Below are 22412 nucleotides of genomic sequence, written 5' to 3'. Positions count from 1 at the left end.
AAGATAGTGGACTTCAATTTAGAAAGGAAGGGTGGAATGTGTTGTCGACCATAAACTACAAAGTTATTTATATCGGATTTAGATTCAGCAGTGTACATAATTAAAGAAATAAGATAAACTTTGAAAAATACAATAAAATGTATTACATCTGACATGAAGGGGTGAATCTATATACATATATCATGTATTGCAAGCAACACACAAGATTCCAGCATGAAGACACAGAAGGTCATAAATAACTTACAATACCCAAAGACCAACCATGGAGAATGTCATAAAGTAGTGGTAATTTATGTGAGAAGAGAACTATGCAAATTCACGATCAGGGAAGAACAAAGGGGCCGTGAGAGACCAGATATACAATACAGCAGTAACCCATTCGGTGCCGATTCGAACCCATACTGAGGTCCAACCAACATCTATGAGATCTGAACTCTCCGATGTGCTGGTCCATCCAGAGAGAAGCATGGCTGAATACATGCTAGCCAGGGCAAATATGAGGTGGAAGAATGAATACGAATAGCTAACTGGTCGTGCTTCCTTTTCCTCTTTCTTTGCCTTTCCTTCTTCTGCTTCTTCAAGAAGAGGTTTGCTCTCACCTGAAATATATAACATGCAAAATGAGACATAACCAGGATAACAGGTTTATTTGGACTCAAATATGTTGGTTACAATTTTGTTCAGTAAACTCTAAATAAATAAGTGCATTTGTATCTCATTTGATCACTTTTTATCAATCAATGTTTTCTTGGATGACTTGTTAAGTAAACTTGACCTGTCAGAGGACTGATTTCCAGTTTTTTCTAGTCCAAATTCGACTGTTACATTCCCAAAGAGGATAAAATTTTGCATATTTGGGAGAACCTTTTTTTGGCAAAATAGACAATTGTATCAAAAACTCTCAGACCAGTGGGGAAGAGGGGAGAGTATCTTCAAAATAAGTTAAATCAAATGCACAATTCAAAATAACAACACAGACATCATAAGATAAGAGATCATAAAGGATTTCAAACATGTTTTATTACCTAATTTAGGTGATGATGGTGGTGATAAGAATGTCTTGGAAGATCCAGCACGAAGGGCCGAATACAGCACTGATAGAACTGTTGTTAACATGCCAAGAACGAGGGTACTTGTGCTAACAGCTCGGGACTTGTTGAGACCATTGCATTCATAGTCACGAGGTTCACTAGAAAGACCCGTGTAGCACACATAAGCACAATAAAGGGACATCACAGATGCAGGCAACAAGCTTCCATTCACCTGTTTTTGCACTCAGACTATTATTCATTTTTCAATAATAAAAAATAAATTAGTACACAAATGCACACTGATGAAACCAAGGACAACACTCCTTGCAAACCAATCAAATATAATTCCCAAGACACCAAATAAAATTGAGAAAATAGAAGGGCATTATTTAAAATAATTTTCTGATCTTATTATCTCAACCTATCTAACCAATCTCCCACACTAACAGACACCAGACACCGAAAATATTTCTTATTTGTGGGTGAATAATAATATGATAACTAATGTTTCATTAAAACAGGCTAGATACCAGAATCTTATCTAATTTTTACATTCAAAAATCATTTTGCTCTAATTGGTAAGATAGATATGTTAACAGAGGTATCACCTGCTGGTAATACTCCTGACCAAAACTGATTATATCTGCCATTTTTCAATTTTACATATCATACCAAAAATCCATAGAATTTTATTTCAAAGGATAAAAGAGGGTTGGAGAGAGGAATGTTGAATTTTAAACTTACAATCACTGCTACAAATAAACATTGCCAGAAAAGAGACAGGCATAACAGCTACTAGGTTGAGGATTAACTAGTTTGATACATATATCAAGATAGTAAGCACAAAGCAACAGATACATTTAAATATGACAGACGTCCATAAAAGAGAAAGGCACATGGCATTCATTAAAAGAATTATATTTCAGATGATGTTTCTTTCATGACATTTCTTCCTCAACATTAAGCTACATCTTCCAAATTTTTACCAGTGCATCATTGTTATATGTATAGATTGTTTGCTCATTGTCAATTATTAACTCATTCACAGAAAGCTAAAAATATTAAAATTTCTATTACTAAAAGAATTTCTAGTCTTTACCGTAGGATGTAAGGCGATAATGGCAAACACAAAAGCAAGAATCATGGTCATGACAAGGAAGAAGATATTGATGCTACAATCATATCCAGAAGGGTTGAACCAAATGAAAAGGATTCCTGACACTGTAAATGCTGCAATGTAGCATCCGACTGATACAGCAAGTAAAGCAATATACCTAACCAACAAAAATTATTAGAACAAAGGAAAAATTAAAACTATGGGGCCAGAAATTCTGCATACCATTTTTGTTCATCTTTCTCAACCCATGCATCATTCCAAGAGTGAGTAAAGTCAAGTAAGATTATCACTTGAATCAATAAAAACAAGCCAGCCCCAAATTTTGCTATGAATCCTGTAAATATTACAGTTATGCTCATGTCAATTTTAAAATTAGGGTCCCCATTGGAGGAAAAAAATCTGAAAAGAGAACCCATTCAGAACTCAGACCTCCCATACAGTTCTATTCTATATAGATAATATGCAATCAGACAGCATAATAAACCACACTAACAAGATGAAAAACTTTAACAAAACAGATTCCTATATATTAACCTGTGATATCATACATTCAATAGTAAAACCTGAAAATTAAGAGATTAGCTTGTTGCTATTAAGATGTGTCACATTCACCCAAATACAACTTATAATCCTTTGGCAATCCTCCCCTCTTGAGCTAACATTTGGGTTAGAGTTAGACTCAATCCATTTTCAGTGTAATATCCAAATCTAACCAGTCTTGGTGTTGGGCCACCTGCCCATGTCCAGTATTTAGGCACAAGGGCAAGCAAGGTTTTAAATAGCACTGCTATGGTTGCGAAGCAGGGTGGACAGGGCACTGCATGGTAGCAGAGCAGCTTAGCATAGTGGCCGCAAGGGGTCAAAATGGGGGATGAATAAAAGCCATAGCGGCACTATATATTGCTAAAGCCATAGTGGAGGTCTCATAGTTGGTGACACAATAGGTCCAATAAACATTGCTAAGATAAACCCTTAATAAGTTCTTATATCATCTTAGAAAGTGGACCTAAAGCCTAACTCAATCTCACAACCGATTTGGTGAAGAGAGACTTGCACTCACTATATATTATAATTTAATCATATCTCTAGTTAATATGGGATCTCTAACAATAGCAAATGACATCTTATTCTCCTTGAAACAAACCAATTCTAAGTTAAGCTGATCATGAACTTTTTTCAAGTCCGGTGTCTATACAAGGGACAAAAGAACAAATCTATGACCCAGAAGAAAATGAATTTGATTTAGATGTAATATAAGTGTAAAACAGCTTTGCGCTTGCATCAAATGATATGTCACCACATAATGTAACGAACTAGATATACCATGCAGTTGTTAACAAAGTTAGACTTATTAAATAAAGTGTCAAGATTGGTTGATAGGCTAACAGAGTTTTACATTGAGAATGCATCAGAATGAAACTCAAACAAAAATTGTGATGTGTGTTGGGGAGATGAGGGTATAAACATCTGGAATTCAGTTTCAGAGTCATGAAATATAGCCATAAAACCTCTTTAAGAACTACTTTTCAATTTAAAATACAATCTGATAAATTGAATTATTCAAGTAAGACTGGATATTCAATCACCAATGTCACTAAGAATTGACAGCAAGAGAGTAAAGCCTACAAAACATACCATATACTAATATTATGGCATCAGGAAGGAAGAATGCAAGGACCAGAAGCAAAAGCCAGACCACTAATTTTGCAGGCCAACCACCATGGTGCCATGAATCACGCCTGTCATTCTGGTCTTTTACGCCAATCATAAGAAGGGCTAGGATACCAAAGAACAAGAAATTTCCCAAGCTCACTCGAAGAACTGCTTGTACTTGATACCAATCCTTCGTGTGGGTATCGGATGAACCAATCCCTGTATTTAAGAATTAATATACCACTAGCACATTATAAAGGAAAAATATTCAATATTTATTCCACACACCTTATAGTAATAATGATGATGATAATAAAACACTTAAAATATTCTCAAAACCAAACATACACTTTATCATTTTCTATATGTTTCCATTTGACAAAAAATTCAACCTTTTATCCGATAACTTGAATCATAAAACTAGACACGGGGAGAATGAGGCTTCCCACGAAGACAAATTCAACCTATCAGTTCACAAGTACTACTGCTGCTAGCTACTCATTCTCTAACAACCTCTTTCTTTTATTGATTAAAACTTATTCGAAACTACAACAACATCTTCTTACACATGCTCTAATATTGATTAAAATTTAGTAGGAGCTACATAATCACAAGTGGAGTTCACTAAATATGAAGCAGAACCTACAAAATTACGTGATTTCCAATAAATTTCGGGTAACGATGAACACAAATACCCCCAATGGGAAATTAAGATGAAAGTTGAAAGATTTAGAAAAGGAATGAAAAATACATGGGAACTTCTCCAAAAGGGGCGCTCCAACTTCTCTGAGGATCCACGAAACGATCAGAGATGCACCGAAGAGACCACAGTAACCGATTCTAGCGGATTTTTGGGAGATGCAAGATACAGTAGAGGTACAGAGACCACACGTCAGAGACGCGCAGCAAGAAAAACAACACGACATGCTGACGACGACGACGATGACGACGACTGATGGTTGAGGTAGATAAATCCTCTCCTTCACGCTTTCTCTCTCCTTTCACAGTGATGATCGATTTCTGTTCTATTTAACGGACACTGCTTCTGTTCACAGCTTCGCTTGTGTCGTTTGACAACTTCCCCTTGTCGTTTAAGCAAAAACATTTTATAAAAAATAATTAAAATAACTCTTTAAACAACTTTGTCCTTTTTTTTCTTATTTTCAACTAATCAAAATTTATGTAAAAAATATTAAACTTTCGATTCTCAACAGATAAACTAAAGTTATTATCTGTATCTATTTTTTTTTATACATTTTTAAGCCTTGAAACAAATTCAATTAAATACAAGTGACTAAACACAACTAGATACAGAACCTTCTATTTTTAAATAAAAAGTAAAATCCCGTTCCGTGAAGGATTATGTATAAATATAATTTAATAATGAATAGTGTATAAATTATTTTTTTTAGTGCAAATGATAATATGAAAAATAAACTAACAAATAAGTATGCATCTAAGAAATTCCACCTTTTTCATCTGCATTTAGATTATAAACTGGATATTCGCTTTAAATAAAAACGTTTTTAAGAAGCATACCACTTTTCATTAAATTCTGCTACGTTTTCCATATTAAGTATTTAACTTCATTATTTTCTACAACACTGTTACATAAATAAAGTTTCAAATTTGATTTTAAATTTTTATAATTATATTAAAACAAAAATATGTTAGGTAAATTTTACTTTTTCATCTAAAATGTTTTGTTCAATAGAAAATATATCTTATTTTTGTACATTTGTTGTATTTTTTTTAGTTTTAATTAATTTTATTAAGTAGACCGTTAAATATTTACGTATATATTTGAATATAGGTAATTGGAATATTTATATATAAACTATGATGTAAATCATGCAACACTGTAAAAAAAATGCCAAAATTTAGATACACGGTAAAACTAGTAACCGTGTAAGGAAGTTACGTAGAGAAACCAAAATAAGAGCTAACATAGATAGTGAATTTATACCAAAGGTTGTGATTCAAAAGAATAGAAGAGAAAGAGAGTAGAAAGTGAGATAATTTAAGTGAAAGGAAAAAAAGTGAAAAGTGAATGAAAAAATTGTAGTTAATTTGATTGATAAAATAAAATAAAAAATTAAATCAATTGACTAATATAATAAATCATCAAAATATCATTGATTAAAATTTAATAAAAAATAATATAAATGATATATGATTATTTGTGAAGTAATTATTTTACAAAATTAAAAATAATATTCAAAATTATGGACAGTTTTTCTCACATCCCAAATTTAAAAATAAAATATACTAACATTAATACACAAGTTAATTGATTAAATTTAAAGTTTTCCATAAAATTAATTACTAAATACTAAAAGAATTTACTTAAAAACTATTTTATTTATTTATTATATTATAATAAAAATATAAATACTTTATTATATTTATGAGTAAAAACTTAATTGATGAAGAAAGAGGACATAATGCAGTATCATGTATTGTGTTTTGGATAAGGTGAAAATAGAGAAAAGCAACAGAGAAGAGAACATGAAAATCACAAATTTGAATGACATGAGTGGAAACCTGCAGCCGCCAGCCTGCAAATGACCAATATAATTACTGAAACATCAATTTTCTTCTTTCCCTGTAGAACCTGTTTACTCTGCTCTCTGATAGTTCAGTCTCAGATCTAAACAACCCTTCTCCAGCATATCCATGTGAATGACTAATCACACTCCTCACATAATTGCAATTCTCTAGCCAAATACTACAATCTCTAACTCACTGCTCATTTATATATGCTACCATCACCCCATCTACCACTCATTAGTATCCCTAATAGGTCACACAAACTCTTTTACTTATATGTTTAAGAGGATAACTGATATATATTTCTCACCACTTAAGAAAACTCATTGTATTGCCAATTATCTTTTTTCTACAGTATATTACTTGTATTACTAATTTGATTCATGAATGCTAAATCTATTAGAAATATGATGTTCAAAAGGATCAAGAATATGATAGGATTTTTAAAAAGACTTCCACCTTCTGAGGTATGGGATGATGGTATAGATACATGCAAAAACAAAGGTTGCTTTTAGTATTTATAAACCTTTGACTTTGTTTGTTAAGGATCATTCTGATCTATTACAAAACTTCTATACGTGCTCATTATTCAGTTCCATTCCATGTCTAGAAATGTGTTCCAAATTGAATGGGACAAAGTATCTTTCTCTATCACTCTGATAAACAGGTTTTCCTGACACACGGATTAAAACTCCTCTGCATGCACGATGTTTATCTAAAAAGAATGTTGACACAGTACTTTTCTTGTGTAGTCTCAGTTAGTCACATCATGAACTGCAAATATAATCTTACTCTCTGCTCATTATTGCATTTCACAAGACAGCCAACAAATTGAAGGCACAGTGTGAGACTTTCCACCAGCCTGGAGCTTTCTTTTCTTTCATTTCGGATGAAAAAACAGCACAAAATTCCAACCCTTGAAGTAATGTGTCCCCATGGCTGATACTCACCATTCAGCAACTGGCTTCCATGTGCATTGCTCTCATTGGTGAAACACTATTCCTAGTCCTCTCAGTGGCTCAAATTTCACCATGACTATTTTACTAGGCCCCATGATAGCTGGATTTCAGTGGATTAAATCCTTAAGGTCCACAAAGATTAGTTACATGTATACTAATAGATATCTTATCTATGATACTTCTGCTTTAAGATAAGATACGCGGAGCGTTTCCTTTTTTCAATCTTTTCCAAAACAGTGAGACATTATTTGACAAGCTTACTAATCACATGCTTCACCTGTTTGAGGAAGAACAAACTAAGCTCCCCATTATGGCCCAAGAGACTGCATAGTGTGGATCTCACGTGAAGTTTTGGCATCTTCGCCCAAGGCTGGTGTAAAAAACAAGCCCTCGCATGTGTCTCTCATTTGAAATTCTTGAAGAAGGAAGTTAAAGAGACCCTTGATGTTTGAGAGGATAATGATGTGAGGTTAGTCACTGTTTAAGATAAGGGTAATGCTTGTGTACTTGTTAAACTTTTCTATGGAAAGGACAATCACCAATGGCCGGTATTATTAAACTAAAAAGCTATGCATTTAAGATGAAATTTGGAGGCACGTGTATGGTATCCAATTCAAACACAGGTGGAGTCTTATCATTGGATGAGGCATTGCAAGTCTAAATGTGAATCAAATTCGCATATTCCCTCTTGCCACATCGGATTTTAACCTTCCATAAATTGTGTGCCTTGCCAGTTAGTTCTAGCAACCGATCAAGTAACACATGTTATGCAATTAGAGACTTTTATGATGAGAAACATGGGTGGAAGAAGATATGCCAAGTGGAGGAGAATCGTGCAGCAACAGAGGGGGAAGCTTTATATTATGAGGATTTGTATCTCTATGCTGCTTAATTGGCATAAGTACTCTTAGCCAAAAACACTTTTTGAAGTATTTTCAATCAGGTTTAGGTTCTGTATGTATCTACCTCAGTGGATTACTCTATTTGACTGTTATCCTTAGCAACCAATCATCATTTGTATCTAACTTTTTCAGACTGCACTTGAGGTTTTAAAATCAACTCAGAAGTGTAAATTCTCTCTTTCAATCTCGCTTTTTGGAGCAACTATCTTTCCAGTATGTGTTTGTGCTGTCTCAGAAACATATAAATGGAAAATAATATATTCAAAGGAACTTTTTGCGGTAATTCCTTGCTTGTGCATGTCTTATGTGTCTTGTCTCACTTCTTGAACATGCTTAAAACCACTCATTCCAGCAGAAACTGATGTTACTTAGATAGGACTGCTATTGGTATTTAAAAGTTAATGTCCTTGATACGACGGTCAGAACAGACTTCATATTTCAAGAATGTGTATATAATATACTTGTATATTTTTCACATCTTCATACAAAAGTAATTCGCAGTTTTTACTTGTAAATGCTTTATGCTTCTCTGTCAGTGGTGAAATCCTTGCCATACAATGTGATCGATATTTTTATTATAATAGAAAACTACTTTTAATTGTATATTGAAACTATCTAAGAGAATACATACAAAGCAATGATGAAACAAATAATAAATAAATGCACCAATGCCCTTGTTATGTGAATATACTCTATAAAGTCAGAGAGGTGGTAGATAACATATAGGCAAATACGGACAGCGTTGGTAATTCTATAAGTATGAATTCAGCAAGTCCTTTTCAAGTGACCTTGGGAGGGGGACAATGTGACAGAGACCACTTTGACATCAAAGATTCCATTTCAGCCTATTCAAGCCACACACACCTACTACTCAATTTCTCAGTTTCTCCACTACCTTCTTTCTATATATATAGAGATTACATCAAGTGATAAACGTCTATGTTGTCTAGGCATTTACTGCATGGCAGGACATTTCTTGTCATGGAGATCTCCCAAGTTTCAGTTATGGAAACGGTTCTCAAGGCTCTTTAGGGAGCAGAAAACTAGATTTTATATCATATGGAGGTGTATAGTGATCCTTCTAAGGTGGCAGGAGCGGTTATGAAGGTGTTTGATGATTAAGGGAAAGATCCTCAAAAGGGTATGCTGTTGAGCTTTCTGATTTTGTGCAAAAGGTATAGAAGCCAATTCAGAAGCATGGTTCACTCAATCAAGTAGGTTTGAAAATATAAGTATGTTGTAATATTATCAAAAGTTGCTTAGTTCTTTTCTTTTCCTCTTCTTTCTCTAATAGGAGTCTTCCTCTCCATACATTCTTCTCTAACCTCCATAAGTTTTCAAATTTCAAAAAAGTCCCTTTATAATATTTTGGATTACGTAATTCGGAAGTCATTTTTCAAATTTGTAATTAGCTACCGGATTACATAATCCAGAAGCCATTTTTCAGATACATGATTATTCTCTAGATTAGATAATTCGGAAGTCTTTTTTCAAATGAGTTTCCAAATTACATAATCCAGAAACTACTCTATGGGGTGACACAATAAAGACAAAAATGTATTTTCATGTTGTGGATGGAGGTGGCAGAAGAAAATATGGAGGTGCAGGAAGAAACAGTCCAATAATAGTCCAGGATTTTAGTGCACTGCTTATAGCAGAAGGCTGCAGAAGTAGACACCAGTGAAAGAATTTGCTTTGACTTTATGGGGATTGTTTTTGTTGACTCTCTCACCAAGCATTTTGTAATTTTGAATTTTCAATATATGTGGAAACAAATATCTAGATAATCTTTTCTTCCCATTCATTTAAAAAGTTTTGTACTCTGTCACTAGTGTTTTTTACCGGTTGAAATCAACCATGACATTCTTTGTTTTCTTTGAACTTGTGTTATTCTTTTGTGCAGAGTTAAATATAATCTCTTGAAGTGTTAATATTTAATTAAGGACTTGACCTCATACTTTTCTTTTATATTTACATATATGAAATCAAATTTGTAGATATATGTTTAAAGAACAGATATCTGCATTTGATCCAACTTATTTTTTTTTTGCTAATCAATATTCTTGCCACTTTAATTAACTTCATTGATTTATGTGAACATATATATTTTCTCTATTTAAAGGAAAAAATATGAAGAAAATTATAAAATAAAAGAAAAAAGGATAAAAAGATTGTTATTTTGATGAATGAAAGCAATAGGATGGAAAAAATAAATAAATCTTTACTTGTTTAGACGAGTGCAACAAAAAAGAAACTAAAGTCGGTTAACATGGCGATTAAGTCTATTACAAAATAATATTAAATGCTGATAAAAAAAAGTTAATTTTTGTTTTTCGATTCAAACTTTAAATTATTCAAATACTTGTAAAAAAGAGTTAATTTTTTTTATTCAAACTTTAAATTATTCAAATATTAAATATTTTTTAAATAAATGATTGGAATGATCATACTGTAGGTTAAATAATTTATTTTATTTTTAATGATTTTTATTTTTTTTAATTTATTATTGTTTTGATTGTAGTAATACCAACTATTTAGATAGTTTAAAAATTTGGATAGTCTAAAAATTTGGATTAGAAATAAAATTAATAAAAATCAATTTTATGTTTTAATACAAGAATAAAAAATATATTTAACTCTAAAAAATTAAATGGCATTAATTCGATTAAATTGATAGGGGATCATCATTTTGGTTTCAGGCACTTTTTTTTTAACTCCCTGTACTAAACAAACCAGTAATTAAGTTATTTCAAGATTTCGATGTATTCAGCATTATGCAACCAAAATTGAATCAATTTATGAAAAAAAAAATGTCGAAACTAAAAGCAAAATATAACAAAAACACCAATCAGCTTAAAGTGTAATGGTGGATGATACGACACTAATGCTATTTCCAAGCGTGTTGTACTGTCTATATAATATATAGGAATACTATTTATGAGATGAGAAGAAAATTGAAAACTAATATAAATTTTGTAAAAGAAAAATGAAAAGATTTTTAAGAATTAAACTTTACACTTTTTAAAATAATAATTTGCAAAAAAAATTCAAAATTAATTATATTCAAATTATAATAGTAAAAATAATCAATTATGTTAAAATGGTGTTACTTATATATATTTATATAAAAAAAATATTAATTTAATATTATAATTGAAATAATAAATAAAATAATTTCATATTTATTAATTTATGTTTATATATAAAATCTATTTTAAAATATTACTAATGAAATATTTCATTTAAAAAAATATAAATGACCTAATTATAAAAAGCTATTAATTTTTTTTGATAAAAATAAATAATATTTAAATATTTAAAATTATTTCTATATTAAATAATAATATTTTTATATAATATTTTATTATAAATATTTATTATTATTATTATAATTATATTTATTATTATTATTAATATTATTAAATAATTTTATAACATAAATTTATTTAATATTTAATATATTTTTTTCAAGAATTGCTTTGAAAAATTCAAGAGTAATACGATTAATTAGCATAATCTATATGATTTTCTTCATAAATCTTTGAAGACATGTGGAGAAAACCTATTTCAGTATATTTCCTCATTCACAAATCCACAAATATCAGTGAATATAAACGAACATAATTATTTGCGTTGTGTATACTAACTAACCAAAAACAAAACACAACATAAGGGCGTTGTGTATACTAACTATCCAAAAACAAACACAACATAAGGGTATCAAAGAAACACAAGAAAAGTAAAAAAAAAAAAATGATTAAAGTGAATATAAATGAATAAAAAAGTAGGATTTTTTATTTTTTGCTTTTAGTATTTATTATTATTATTATTATTATAAAAAAACTCATAATAAATTTAAATAATAAAGTATGAATATACACAATTGATTATGTATAAAAATATTACAAAGCATCTATTTAGATTATTTGAGTGAATTTAAAAAGTAAAGAAAATTTATATATTTTTTATTCATAGCTATAGCTTATTTTATCATTTATTAATGAAATTTGTACTTCTACAAAGTTTGAATGCATGAATAATGAAAGTTATGTAAGAGATTTATTTTTCCAGGAAAAGGGTAGATATTGACTAGCAGATGTAACATTTATCACCGTATGACCATATCCTTACCTTTGGTACTATTTATGCACAAAAAAGGAAGTATAATATCCCCTCCCCATAGGAGAAAGAGCTCACTATGGCCTTGTATTCGATCCATCGTTCTCAGCAGATTTCTTCAGAGTCAGTCCTGTCTTACTTTGGCCTCCCTGAATGATTAAAAATCAAGACAAAAAATTACTTGTTGCCACAAAAATAAACAAAGATTGAGCGTCTGTGCAGGAATTACAGACAGAACTTTTCAATAAACTGAAGTTATAACATTCCCAACAATTAAGCTAACTTTCTGGCTTAAAAAAATTTAAATTTTATGATATACATAACTCATCTCATATTACTTGACGCTAAAGAAATTAACTTCAACTTATTAGAATTTCGGAGGGTCGGGAAATATGCAACTTATCCTTACTTTCAAAGTGGTTGACTGTTGTAATTTTCAATATATATATATATATGGGCATGCAAATTTCATAATCAAACTAAAAACCACTAATGTCCTCATTGAAACCATCAGTTTTAAATTCATTTTAATTCTGATGTCATACAATGAAGCCTTTCATGGGAAAAAGTATAACAAGATATAAATCATTTCAATGTACCTAGCATACCTACAAAATCATTCACGGTTGCATGAGAAGTAGGCCATATGCCGAAATGTCGATCCAAACTATAACTGTTAAAATAGGTCACAGTCCATGAGCCATCAATAATTTTCTTTCACATTTAGTTTAATGACAAGGTGAGCACCAGATTTTAAGTGGCAAACAAACACACTTAAACGGGTTGAGCAGGGTCGGCAATTTCTTAGCTCGGGACAAATGTTAGTAGCATTGAGTCACCTATGAACTCAACCTGTGGTGCTGGGTTGGTCCCTGCATAACCTCCCTCATCCAACTCCCCATAAAATGAACATTTTTCTCGTTCAAGCAGAATGAAAAAAATCCAATTCTATGACAAACATAAAATAGACATTAAAATCATTTATTTTAAAAGGACTAATAGTTTATCACTTACTGCTCCCTTTTGACCAGTCAATCTTCGGATTGATGGAGCCCGTGCCACTGAAGAAGCAGCTGCAGCAGCAGCCACACGTATTCTAAAATATAAAATAGGTAACATTCAAATTCTAATTTACAGCAGTTTCATACTAGTCAGCAGATTAAGATTTGAAAAATTACCTCTTGTGAACATCAACATATTCATCTGTCTCATCCACAATCTCCTCCTGCATCATTGGAAACACATGGAATCAATAGTTTGAGAGAAGAAAGATGTGGTTTCCATCAACTAGTGTGTACCGACGATGGGGGCGTATCTCAAAATACTGTAATTTACTTGCAAAAGTTCTTCAAATACATCTTCTAATGTGATAATACCAATCACTTCACCATCATCAATATTATCCGAAAAGGATCCATTTGTTGTGGAATCACTATGTTGCAAACCAGCAGACTTATTTATGCTTGAAGGCCTTGAAAACTTATGAATGTCAACCACAACACTTTCCGTCTTCCCTTCCTGCCTCAGAAGTAATGGAATAGTCAATTGTGAATCCCCAGCAACCCCTTTGTTTCTTTCAGATGTCTCTGCACCAGTTATTTCAGGAATAGACTTTCCTTTCCCCCTAGCCCTAACAACAGCAGCCATGTGGCTACTGCCCTTCTGAAACTCATTCAGTATATCGTAAAGAGGCATATCCGCAGGAACTCTGTAAAAAAAATATAAAACATTCCACATATTCCCTATATTGAAATTAGATTTAAAGAAAATAACAAATATAAATTAATAGATCAAAAGTTAAAGACATGAAAATATTCACATCCTGATATCTAATCCCCTTGTGCTTTTAGGAGACTTGATTCTTGACAAGGGTAGACTTTATAACTAAACGGATAGGAATTTGATCCTTAACACCCCAATTCTTAATTGAACTAAATTTCAGGATCAGTTAAATGAGATAGTGTTTTTTTGTCCCTGTTGGAAGGCCAAAAGGCTCTTCCACAAGGGTATATCAAAGATTTAAAATTCACAATTGTGACTCCATTTAAAAATTTAGCTCATTGTGACTCCATTTAAAAATTTAGCATAGTTACTCCTTGACAACAAATGTACCGTGGGATTCTCCTGATGGAAACAGCACTGACAGGTGTCTCTGTTTCAGGCCGTACAATGAGAAGACTTTTGACCTAATTTTAAATAGAATTTACGTGAAGAAAAGAGAATATAGAAAGTAATTAAAAGGGATACACTAAATTAAAGTCTACAGGGGAGGATTTAACACCCACCAGTAGAAGCCCAATAATGTTTTTTGGATTTCCAGAATAGACAGGAACTCGGCTGTGCCCACGTGCAAGAACTTTCCCCATTGCCTCCCTGATTTGAGATTCACAACACTGGTTAAAGGGGTGAAATTTGCAAGAGTGAATACATAGATCTACTTCGTAGCCAATAATTCTACTCTCAGTATGCAACTGACTTCAGGTCCTACTTATTTTGAGGGAGATAATAACTACAGAATATGTTCCAGAAAGTGCAGTAGAAAATAAATATATCTTCAGCAACCTAAAAGTCCTTATAAAAGTAAGCAAATAAATTCCACTTCAGTCAAAGATCCATTTTTCAAACAAATTTCAATAAACTATTTACAACCTATTCACCCTCTTTGTGACCAAAAATAAGTTACTTGACTGCCAACTAAACTCACCCCTGTCAGTTGAATTGATCAATCTTAGCAGGCTACAGCTATAATAAGTGATTTAATAAGTAAATCAACAAGTATAAAAATTTCTGACCATGATCTCTCAGTTCTATGTTTTTCATAACTTGGGTAATGCATCCATTAGTTGCTAGTATTTGAACTAATGAGAAGTATGTCAGACAAGGGAACAACCCAGTTAGGAAATAGGAAAAGCATTGAAGTCACTTGTGAAACATTCACCTTGTTAAATTGATACTTAAGATAATATATAATATGTCCTTGTAATTGTAAAAAACTGTTTTCTCTTAGCCTATTCTGAACTGTAGCCTACTGTTATCTATAGGCACAGTCTGTTCTGTTTTATTTTCTTTCAATGTACTCATTGCTCTTTTTGTGGCTATGGGATCTCCAACACACAAATATGTATACATTACACACACAAATATATATAATATGCAGCTGAGTGCCAAGAGGTGCAACTTAGACTTTTCTTCTTAATATCTCAAATACCTGAATACAAGCATGAACATTAATTAAGAATTGTGGCTTTTTAGGCTGATTTTAACAATTGTCCCTTTACAATCTTCAATCGACTAGTTCATATACTAGATTTCCTGCATCTTGTCTATTTGGTCATATTACATTGTTGAAAAGTCTATTTAGCCCAACACAAACATTTATTTCATTGAAAACACACACACACTGAATAACAATCACAATAATCTCTACACACTATTATAAGAACTAAACTAAGGGAAAAACCAAAGAACAATAAAACACAAATTCAATCCAAAAGATAGAGGGAGATGCATACTGACCAGTCCAATGTTGAATTAACATCCAAAGAAAAAGTTGATTCGATAGGGGTCATGGCCTCTTCAGCAGTCTGGTAAAAAAGAAATCAATATTTGGAGAAAGGAAAGTTGTACAGAAGTATGCTGCTAAAACAGATGTATAAAATATATCATGCACAAGTCAAAATAGTACAGCATGATAACTAATACTAAGGTAAAACAAAGAGAAGACTTTAGTACAAAGGACAATATATAATTTAGAGAATACAAGACCATGGGAAGTGAATGGAAAAATTTGCACCAAGAATAAGTCATACTTCGATAGGCCTAAAGAGTATTTTAAAAAATAAGACACTCTTTAAGCATTGCTTATACCCGTGTACCTTCAATTCCATGTCCAATACCCCTTTATCTTTCCCAGTATTCCAAAACAGAAGACACTAACAGTGCAATCAGATAAGGTGTTTCTGACATCCTGATGCATGTTGAAAGGGAATTCTACTCTCATAAAGATTCCCATAATGGGAATTCCCACACGCTAGAACTAGTTAGATATTATCAAATCCATGAAGCAACCATCACATGTTTCCACATTCCATCATCTTCAAGTTGTGTTGAAATTATAAAGTTACAAGATAGGCTATAAACACGAATCTCATATTTCAAATTATATTGTACTGTCATTATGTCCTATGAAATATTGATGATATGTTGATATTCAAAATATATCATCTGGGAAATGTGCTGTTTACTTTTTCAGTCAAATCTAGAGCTCCACTTATAATTGTTGTCTCATCATGCGTAAGCTCTCCACCTTTCCCAGCCTGAAAACAAGAAAGTTCGACATTTCTGAATCAAACAGCAATGACTACAATGGTAATAATTGGATAATTTTTTACACATTTTGACATCACAGATCCCTCAACTAATCATTCATACTAAAACATATTATTTTCATACCTCCTTGCCATGGATTGAGACAAGAGCTTTTAACTGAGCTCGCCTAAATAAAGCCTCATCATGCCCCAATAGCCAGTCTAGAACCTGGAACAAATATCAGTGAGAAAAGGAAAATGTATGTATGTATATATATATATATATATATATATATATATATATATATATATTATTTATTTATTTTTTATTTTTTTTTTCAAAGGACTATTACTGCCCAAAAAGACGAGCCTAATGATCTGGTGTTGGACCAAAGGCATCCTACTTCATTAATACTCATTTGCTTACATGGTAAGGAAATAAAGACTAGAAAAAACCTTGTACACACGATTTTCCAAAGTGAAGTTTCATGGAAAGATCATAAGATGAAATGCTATTAATTTTCACTTTTTCATCCTCTACTTAGTTATATAGCATACAATAGAATACAAAGAAAAATGACCTCTACGGGTTGATGCGTAATCAACTGCATCAATTGTTCATATACTAGAAAATATGCTAATTTATCCAATATATGATTAATTACCTTTCCAATGGGATAAGCAACTGGATAACAGATTATCATTAAAATTCGGACAAGCCATACGAAGTTAGAACCTACAGCAAGGCCATATCTACTACAAATTGATTGCGGAATAACCTGAAACCAGAGGGGCAAAAAGGAGCCTATAATATTCATTGCATACAAATGTTGATGCTAAACCACAACCATGAAATAAAACAAAACCGAGTACCTCTCCGAAAAACAGAACGAAAGTCACAGAGAGAATGATAGCAACAAACTGATTGAACAGCTTATCTAGGTATATTGGAAGGGCCTGCAATTGCAAGTTTCAAAGCAACAGCTGCTTAAAAGTTAGGCAAAGAGTATATATTGCATACAATTACTCAGCAAAGTCTCCAACATCCAAAAAGCAGATTCATCTATCACAGCAAATCCAATCAACGTGACCATTTTCAACAGGTTAATCAATCTGTCTAATCCATTTCTTACATAACACGGCAGTGTTTCAATTTAAGCACCTACAACCATTCGCAAAAAGCTAGTTTCACAGGAGACCTCGTTTCAAATTGATCACCCGTAAAAACATCGCATGAAAGTAAACTGATCTACTTAATTATAACAACCTCTCCTCCAACAAACAAGTTAGAAATAAAATTCTTACGTAAATGAGCTAGCAATCCAACTAATTACCTACCTCCATGGCAGCAGCATTACAAAGAAGCAGAGTCACAAGAAGCTGGTGTTGTTTTTTAACCACAGGAAGTATAACAGCTGCATATGGACACAACTTTTTTATGTACAACTCCTTAGTTACGTAATCCGACAAAATTATACTAAATTACAAAAAGCGCGTTCATCGAAATTACGTAATCTAACAAGATTATTCGAAAATTCGACCGCTGAAAACAGAGAAATGGAGTAGACGACGAAAAAAGGAAGAGGAAAAACCTGCTTGTCTTTTCTCGGAGGGAGAACCGCTGCGCTGAAGAATCTCGAGGTCAACGAGACCGAGAGACATGAGACCTAGGGTTAGGCCGGACATGATTCCGGCGAATATGACAAGGAAGCCGGAGATTCCAGCGTAGACGAACCACCATACGGATCCGAAGGGTATGCCTTCAGGTGCTCCGAAATGGTCCTGAGTCATCATTAACGCATTCACCACATTCATCGTCGATTTTTCCGTATTCTTTTTCTTCCTTTTCTCTGTTCTGTTCTCTGTGCTCTGTTCTACTGCCTGCAAATGCAAGAGTGCAACTGCTATACGTCCAAACAAACTTCTTAACACCTGGCGAAATCGATAACCTTTTGCGTGGATTCGGTGGATCTAATTTACACGTGGATGACGGGACTGGACTACCAGAATCTCAGACTTTTTACAAAAATATACTAATCCACTTTTGTATTTGCAAAAGTAATAATATTTTTAAAAAATACGAAAATGGATAAGTTCCATTAAGAAATTGTTTTTTCAAGTGTATCTTTTTTTAACTACAAAGGAATGACCTTCAAAAAAAATTAGTTTTAGTTCGTTATAATTTGGTACATAGAATTATTAATGTTATTATTTGGATTAGGGAAAGCACAACGCCATAATAATTATAAAAATAAAAAAAAATCATTAAAAGATTAAATCATAAAAAATATATACTTAAAAAACAACAATTATAAAAGTGGATTCTTTACAATTCGTTACAGATGTAACAATTATAAAAACAACTATCTTTATTAATTATTTTAATATATAATAAAAATCACTTTCAATATTCTATCCTGGTAAATACTATCATTGTTGGTAATTTCTATTGGGTATTGTGGAAAGTACGAAGTTGGTTAATAAAACTGAAGATAAAAAGTAAAAAGTAAAAAAACATGATAAAAATCTAGTTAAAAAACAAAAATGATAAAAATACATAATAATTATCTTAATGAAAAAAAGTATCTTCATTCATTTTTTTTATACATATATATATAATAAGAACATTTTCAATATTTCATTATTGCGGATAATTTATTCATTGATAATTTCTAGTATATATAAAAAAAATGGTTAATAAAAGTAAAGAAATGAAAAACTAAAAAGGTAAAAAGTTTAAAAAAAATAAGTATATAAAATCTTATTATTGATTATAGATGTTCGTTTAACAATTTTAAAAATAATAATTTCATTTAAAAAATATGAGAAATTGAATATAGTATAAGACCTTTTACAGGTACTTGTCTGATATTTAGGGAGATCTGAGGAACTCTACTTTATGATGCCAATAAAGATATCAGAGATAAACTATGCAACATTCCAAACACAAGTCAACTTCAAATCACAATCGACCATAAATATTTGAAGTTTTCAAGTTACCGGTATGATCCTACGTAAACTATAGAATTCAATTAACTAGCTCTATACTTTTTCTTTATCTAATTAAATTTTATTTTAACGATGATATTCATAGAATTACTTTTTGTCACACACGAAAAGTAATGTTATTAAAAATCTTATTACCTAAAATTGAATTTTTTAACTTGATTTAATAAATCATATAGAATTACTTTTTGTCAGAAACGAAAAGTAATGTTATTAAAAATCTTATTTTATCTTTATTTGTCACTCTCCTACATAATCTGGAAGATATTTTGGGATTCGGAAGTGTTTTTAGATTTATAAAACTCATTAGTCTTTTATAGATTTAACATAAGCCTATGTATTATATAATATGGATATGTTCTGAATTACATAATTCGGAAGCTAATCTCATAATCATAAAAGACTTTTGAATTATGTAATCTAGAAGTTAATCTCATATAAAAAAAAAGACTTTTGGATTATGTAATCCAAAAGCTAATCATGCATTTGAAAAAATACTTATAGATTACACAATCCGGAAGCTAATCTTATATCCTGAAAAAATTTATGGATTATATAATTTGGAAGTTAATCACGCATCTGAAAAAAGACTTTCAGATTATACAATTCAGAAGTTAATCTCATGTATATAAAAAAATTCAAATTATGTAATCCAAAAGCTAATCACAAAAGGCTTTCGAATTACATAATCCGGAAGCTAATTACGAATCTAGTATGTAATTCAAAATATTAAAGAAATATATTTTTGGAATAAAAAACTTATGGAGGTGGCACAACAACAATGGAGGTGCATAAAGAAACAGTCATAGATTCTTCATTCATCAATGAAAATTAATTATCAAGTCAAATAGGCCAAAGGTAATTTTTGAATGAGGCCCATTATAGGAAAATGGCCGAAAGAGAAGTATCTCAACACCATCGTAGCCGAATCAGAATTCATATGACTACCACAAATATCAAGGTTAAAGAAAAGTTAAATATCATTCATGTAACTGAAATGAATTATAGTTTTTTAATTGATTTATTTAAATCTGATTTTTTTTTAACTTTTGGAATGAATTTTGAAGCTGACAATCATAGAAAACTTATAAAGAAAAGAATTTCAAATAAAATGGCAAAGAGGAAATAGTTTCATCAATAAAATAGATTTTTTTTCTTCATATTATGTAAACATTTAAATGATTTAATTTTTAAAATATGTTCTTTTTGGTAAATTTAATCATATAAAAGTGCTTTTACAAAAAATAGATTATCTAAAAACAATTTTTCACATTAGAATTTTTAAAAACTTATTTTCCTACAAATTCTTTTAATGAGTTTATTCAAACAGATTTTATCTATTTACTTTAAAATTATTTTTATTTAACTTTGGTCATTCACTTTTCATAACACAATGTATTAGATTTAACAAATCACTGTTTCATGAGATTACTTTTAAGAAGATTAAATATACAAAATTTAATATAATTTAAAATTATTTAGTATTTTATCAATTAATCAATGTTATCTTTACATTAGTAAATGCTAAAATATAATTAAATATTAAATAAAAAATCTTCTAACCTATATATAAATGAAACCATAAAATTAATAAATTTCGACAGGTCCACGCCCAAATATTTAGCAAAATTGTTATTAATCAACATGTGAATTTTCTGGTAAAATATGCTAACCTTTTGATGCAACTTTTTAATTCTTCATTTTACTCAAAGTCAAACTTTGATGAATACCATTAACAATAAAAATTTAAATAAATATTTGCATATATAATGATTAAAAAATAATAATTCAACGGTTAATTCTTTTTTCAAATTTTGTATTTTATAAACAACTATTAAGGTTTAGTAGAGAGGACAAAGAATGATATAGAGAAAATTAATTAGCTATGTTTGTTTGGTTGAGAGAGAGAAAAAATAGAGAGACTCCTTTACTATTTATTATCCAAAATTCTATCAAAATTACATAATTTTTAAAACACTTCCTTTCTGCTTCTCACTTTCTTTTTTATTTTACGAAATAAAATTCATAACTACTTTGATGCTTAGGATTTTTGAATTGATAAAAAAAAAACATAAAGAGGTGTTCAACTCATATACAAAATAGAGAAAATCTATAAAGGAGCCTAGAACATAACCTTAGGAAGACTACCTATTTCTTTCTACTATTCCTAAAATATAAATTATACAACTCTCAATAATCTTCATCCAATAAGTTATGTACATACCCCTCCTTTGTTTTTAAGCTTCGACCCTTCATAACTTTTGATCACATACAATCTGGATGCGCACCAAGATAGTTCATAGTTCATGTGCTTCTTTTGGGTAGGATTATATTCATCGAAATATAGATTTCTGTTGAAAATTTATTTCGATAACAGGTGTCTTGATAAGTCCAACAAACATTTGTTATGATAGGTTAAAAAATGGCTATGATACCATATTATAAAGTAAACTTCAAGTATAACTCAATCTCATAAAACCAACTTATAAGGTGAGGTTTGCACCCACTTATATACTATATATTATTAAATACTCTAATCTTTAGTTGATGTAGGATCTGCAACATATGTTATAGGTTATTGGATATAAAAAGTTGTTGTCTATTTAAATAAATATTATTTATTTACTACAAGAAAAATTCAATTATTCTATCAAAGAATTACATAAGTAACTAAAAAAAAACCGTAAGTAAATCAGCATTACGTATCAATTATTTATAAAACAAAATTCATATATAATATGAGCGTAGGTATTATTTATCTTTGTCCA

The 22412-nt window shown here is 30.9% G+C and overlaps 2 protein-coding genes across 7 annotated transcripts; both read right to left on the bottom strand.

Annotated features, from left to right (window-relative positions):
* Positions 1-100: 100 nt before the first annotated feature.
* On the bottom strand, positions 101-4822 carry LOC137832276 (Serinc-domain containing serine and sphingolipid biosynthesis protein). Of its 2 annotated transcripts, none has more exons than XM_068640341.2 (6): positions 4553-4822; positions 3784-4044; positions 2371-2482; positions 2131-2305; positions 1026-1263; positions 101-599 (listed from the first exon to the last, which is right to left on the bottom strand). In XM_068640341.2, the coding sequence occupies exons 2-6, from the start codon at positions 3914-3916 to the stop codon at positions 307-309; spliced, it is 951 nt and encodes a 316-aa protein (XP_068496442.2). In that variant the 5' UTR covers positions 3917-4044; positions 4553-4822; the 3' UTR covers positions 101-306. The 2 variants fall into 2 exon arrangements, with proteins under 2 accessions (XP_068496442.2, XP_068496439.2); XM_068640338.2 differs by having other exon boundaries at positions 3784-4020; positions 4553-4760.
* Positions 4749-18739, bottom strand: LOC137832274 (DUF21 domain-containing protein At4g14240). 5 transcript variants are annotated; one of them, XR_016521348.1, is made up of 14 exons: positions 18231-18653; positions 17977-18053; positions 17512-17595; positions 17304-17417; positions 16784-16867; positions 16576-16647; positions 15848-15915; positions 14617-14704; positions 14444-14517; positions 13667-14039; positions 13510-13556; positions 13346-13427; positions 12344-12480; positions 4749-4884 (listed from the first exon to the last, which is right to left on the bottom strand). XR_016521348.1 is itself a non-coding variant. In XM_068640336.2 (13 exons), the coding sequence occupies exons 1-13, from the start codon at positions 18451-18453 to the stop codon at positions 12409-12411; spliced, it is 1458 nt and encodes a 485-aa protein (XP_068496437.1). In that variant the 5' UTR covers positions 18454-18656; the 3' UTR covers positions 12250-12408. The 5 variants fall into 5 exon arrangements, 2 of the variants coding, with proteins under 2 accessions (XP_068496437.1, XP_068496438.1); XR_011084531.2 differs by lacking the exon at positions 4749-4884 and adding an exon at positions 12940-13004 and having other exon boundaries at positions 12250-12480; XM_068640336.2 differs by lacking the exon at positions 4749-4884 and having other exon boundaries at positions 12250-12480; positions 18231-18656.
* Between the last annotated feature and the right edge of the window lie 3673 nt (positions 18740-22412).

This window comes from Phaseolus vulgaris, chromosome 6 (genome assembly GCF_051622355.1).
Source record: "Phaseolus vulgaris cultivar YP4 chromosome 6, ASM5162235v1, whole genome shotgun sequence".
Classification (NCBI taxonomy): domain Eukaryota; kingdom Viridiplantae; phylum Streptophyta; class Magnoliopsida; order Fabales; family Fabaceae; genus Phaseolus; species Phaseolus vulgaris.
This window is presented reverse-complemented; position numbering and strand designations above follow the sequence as displayed.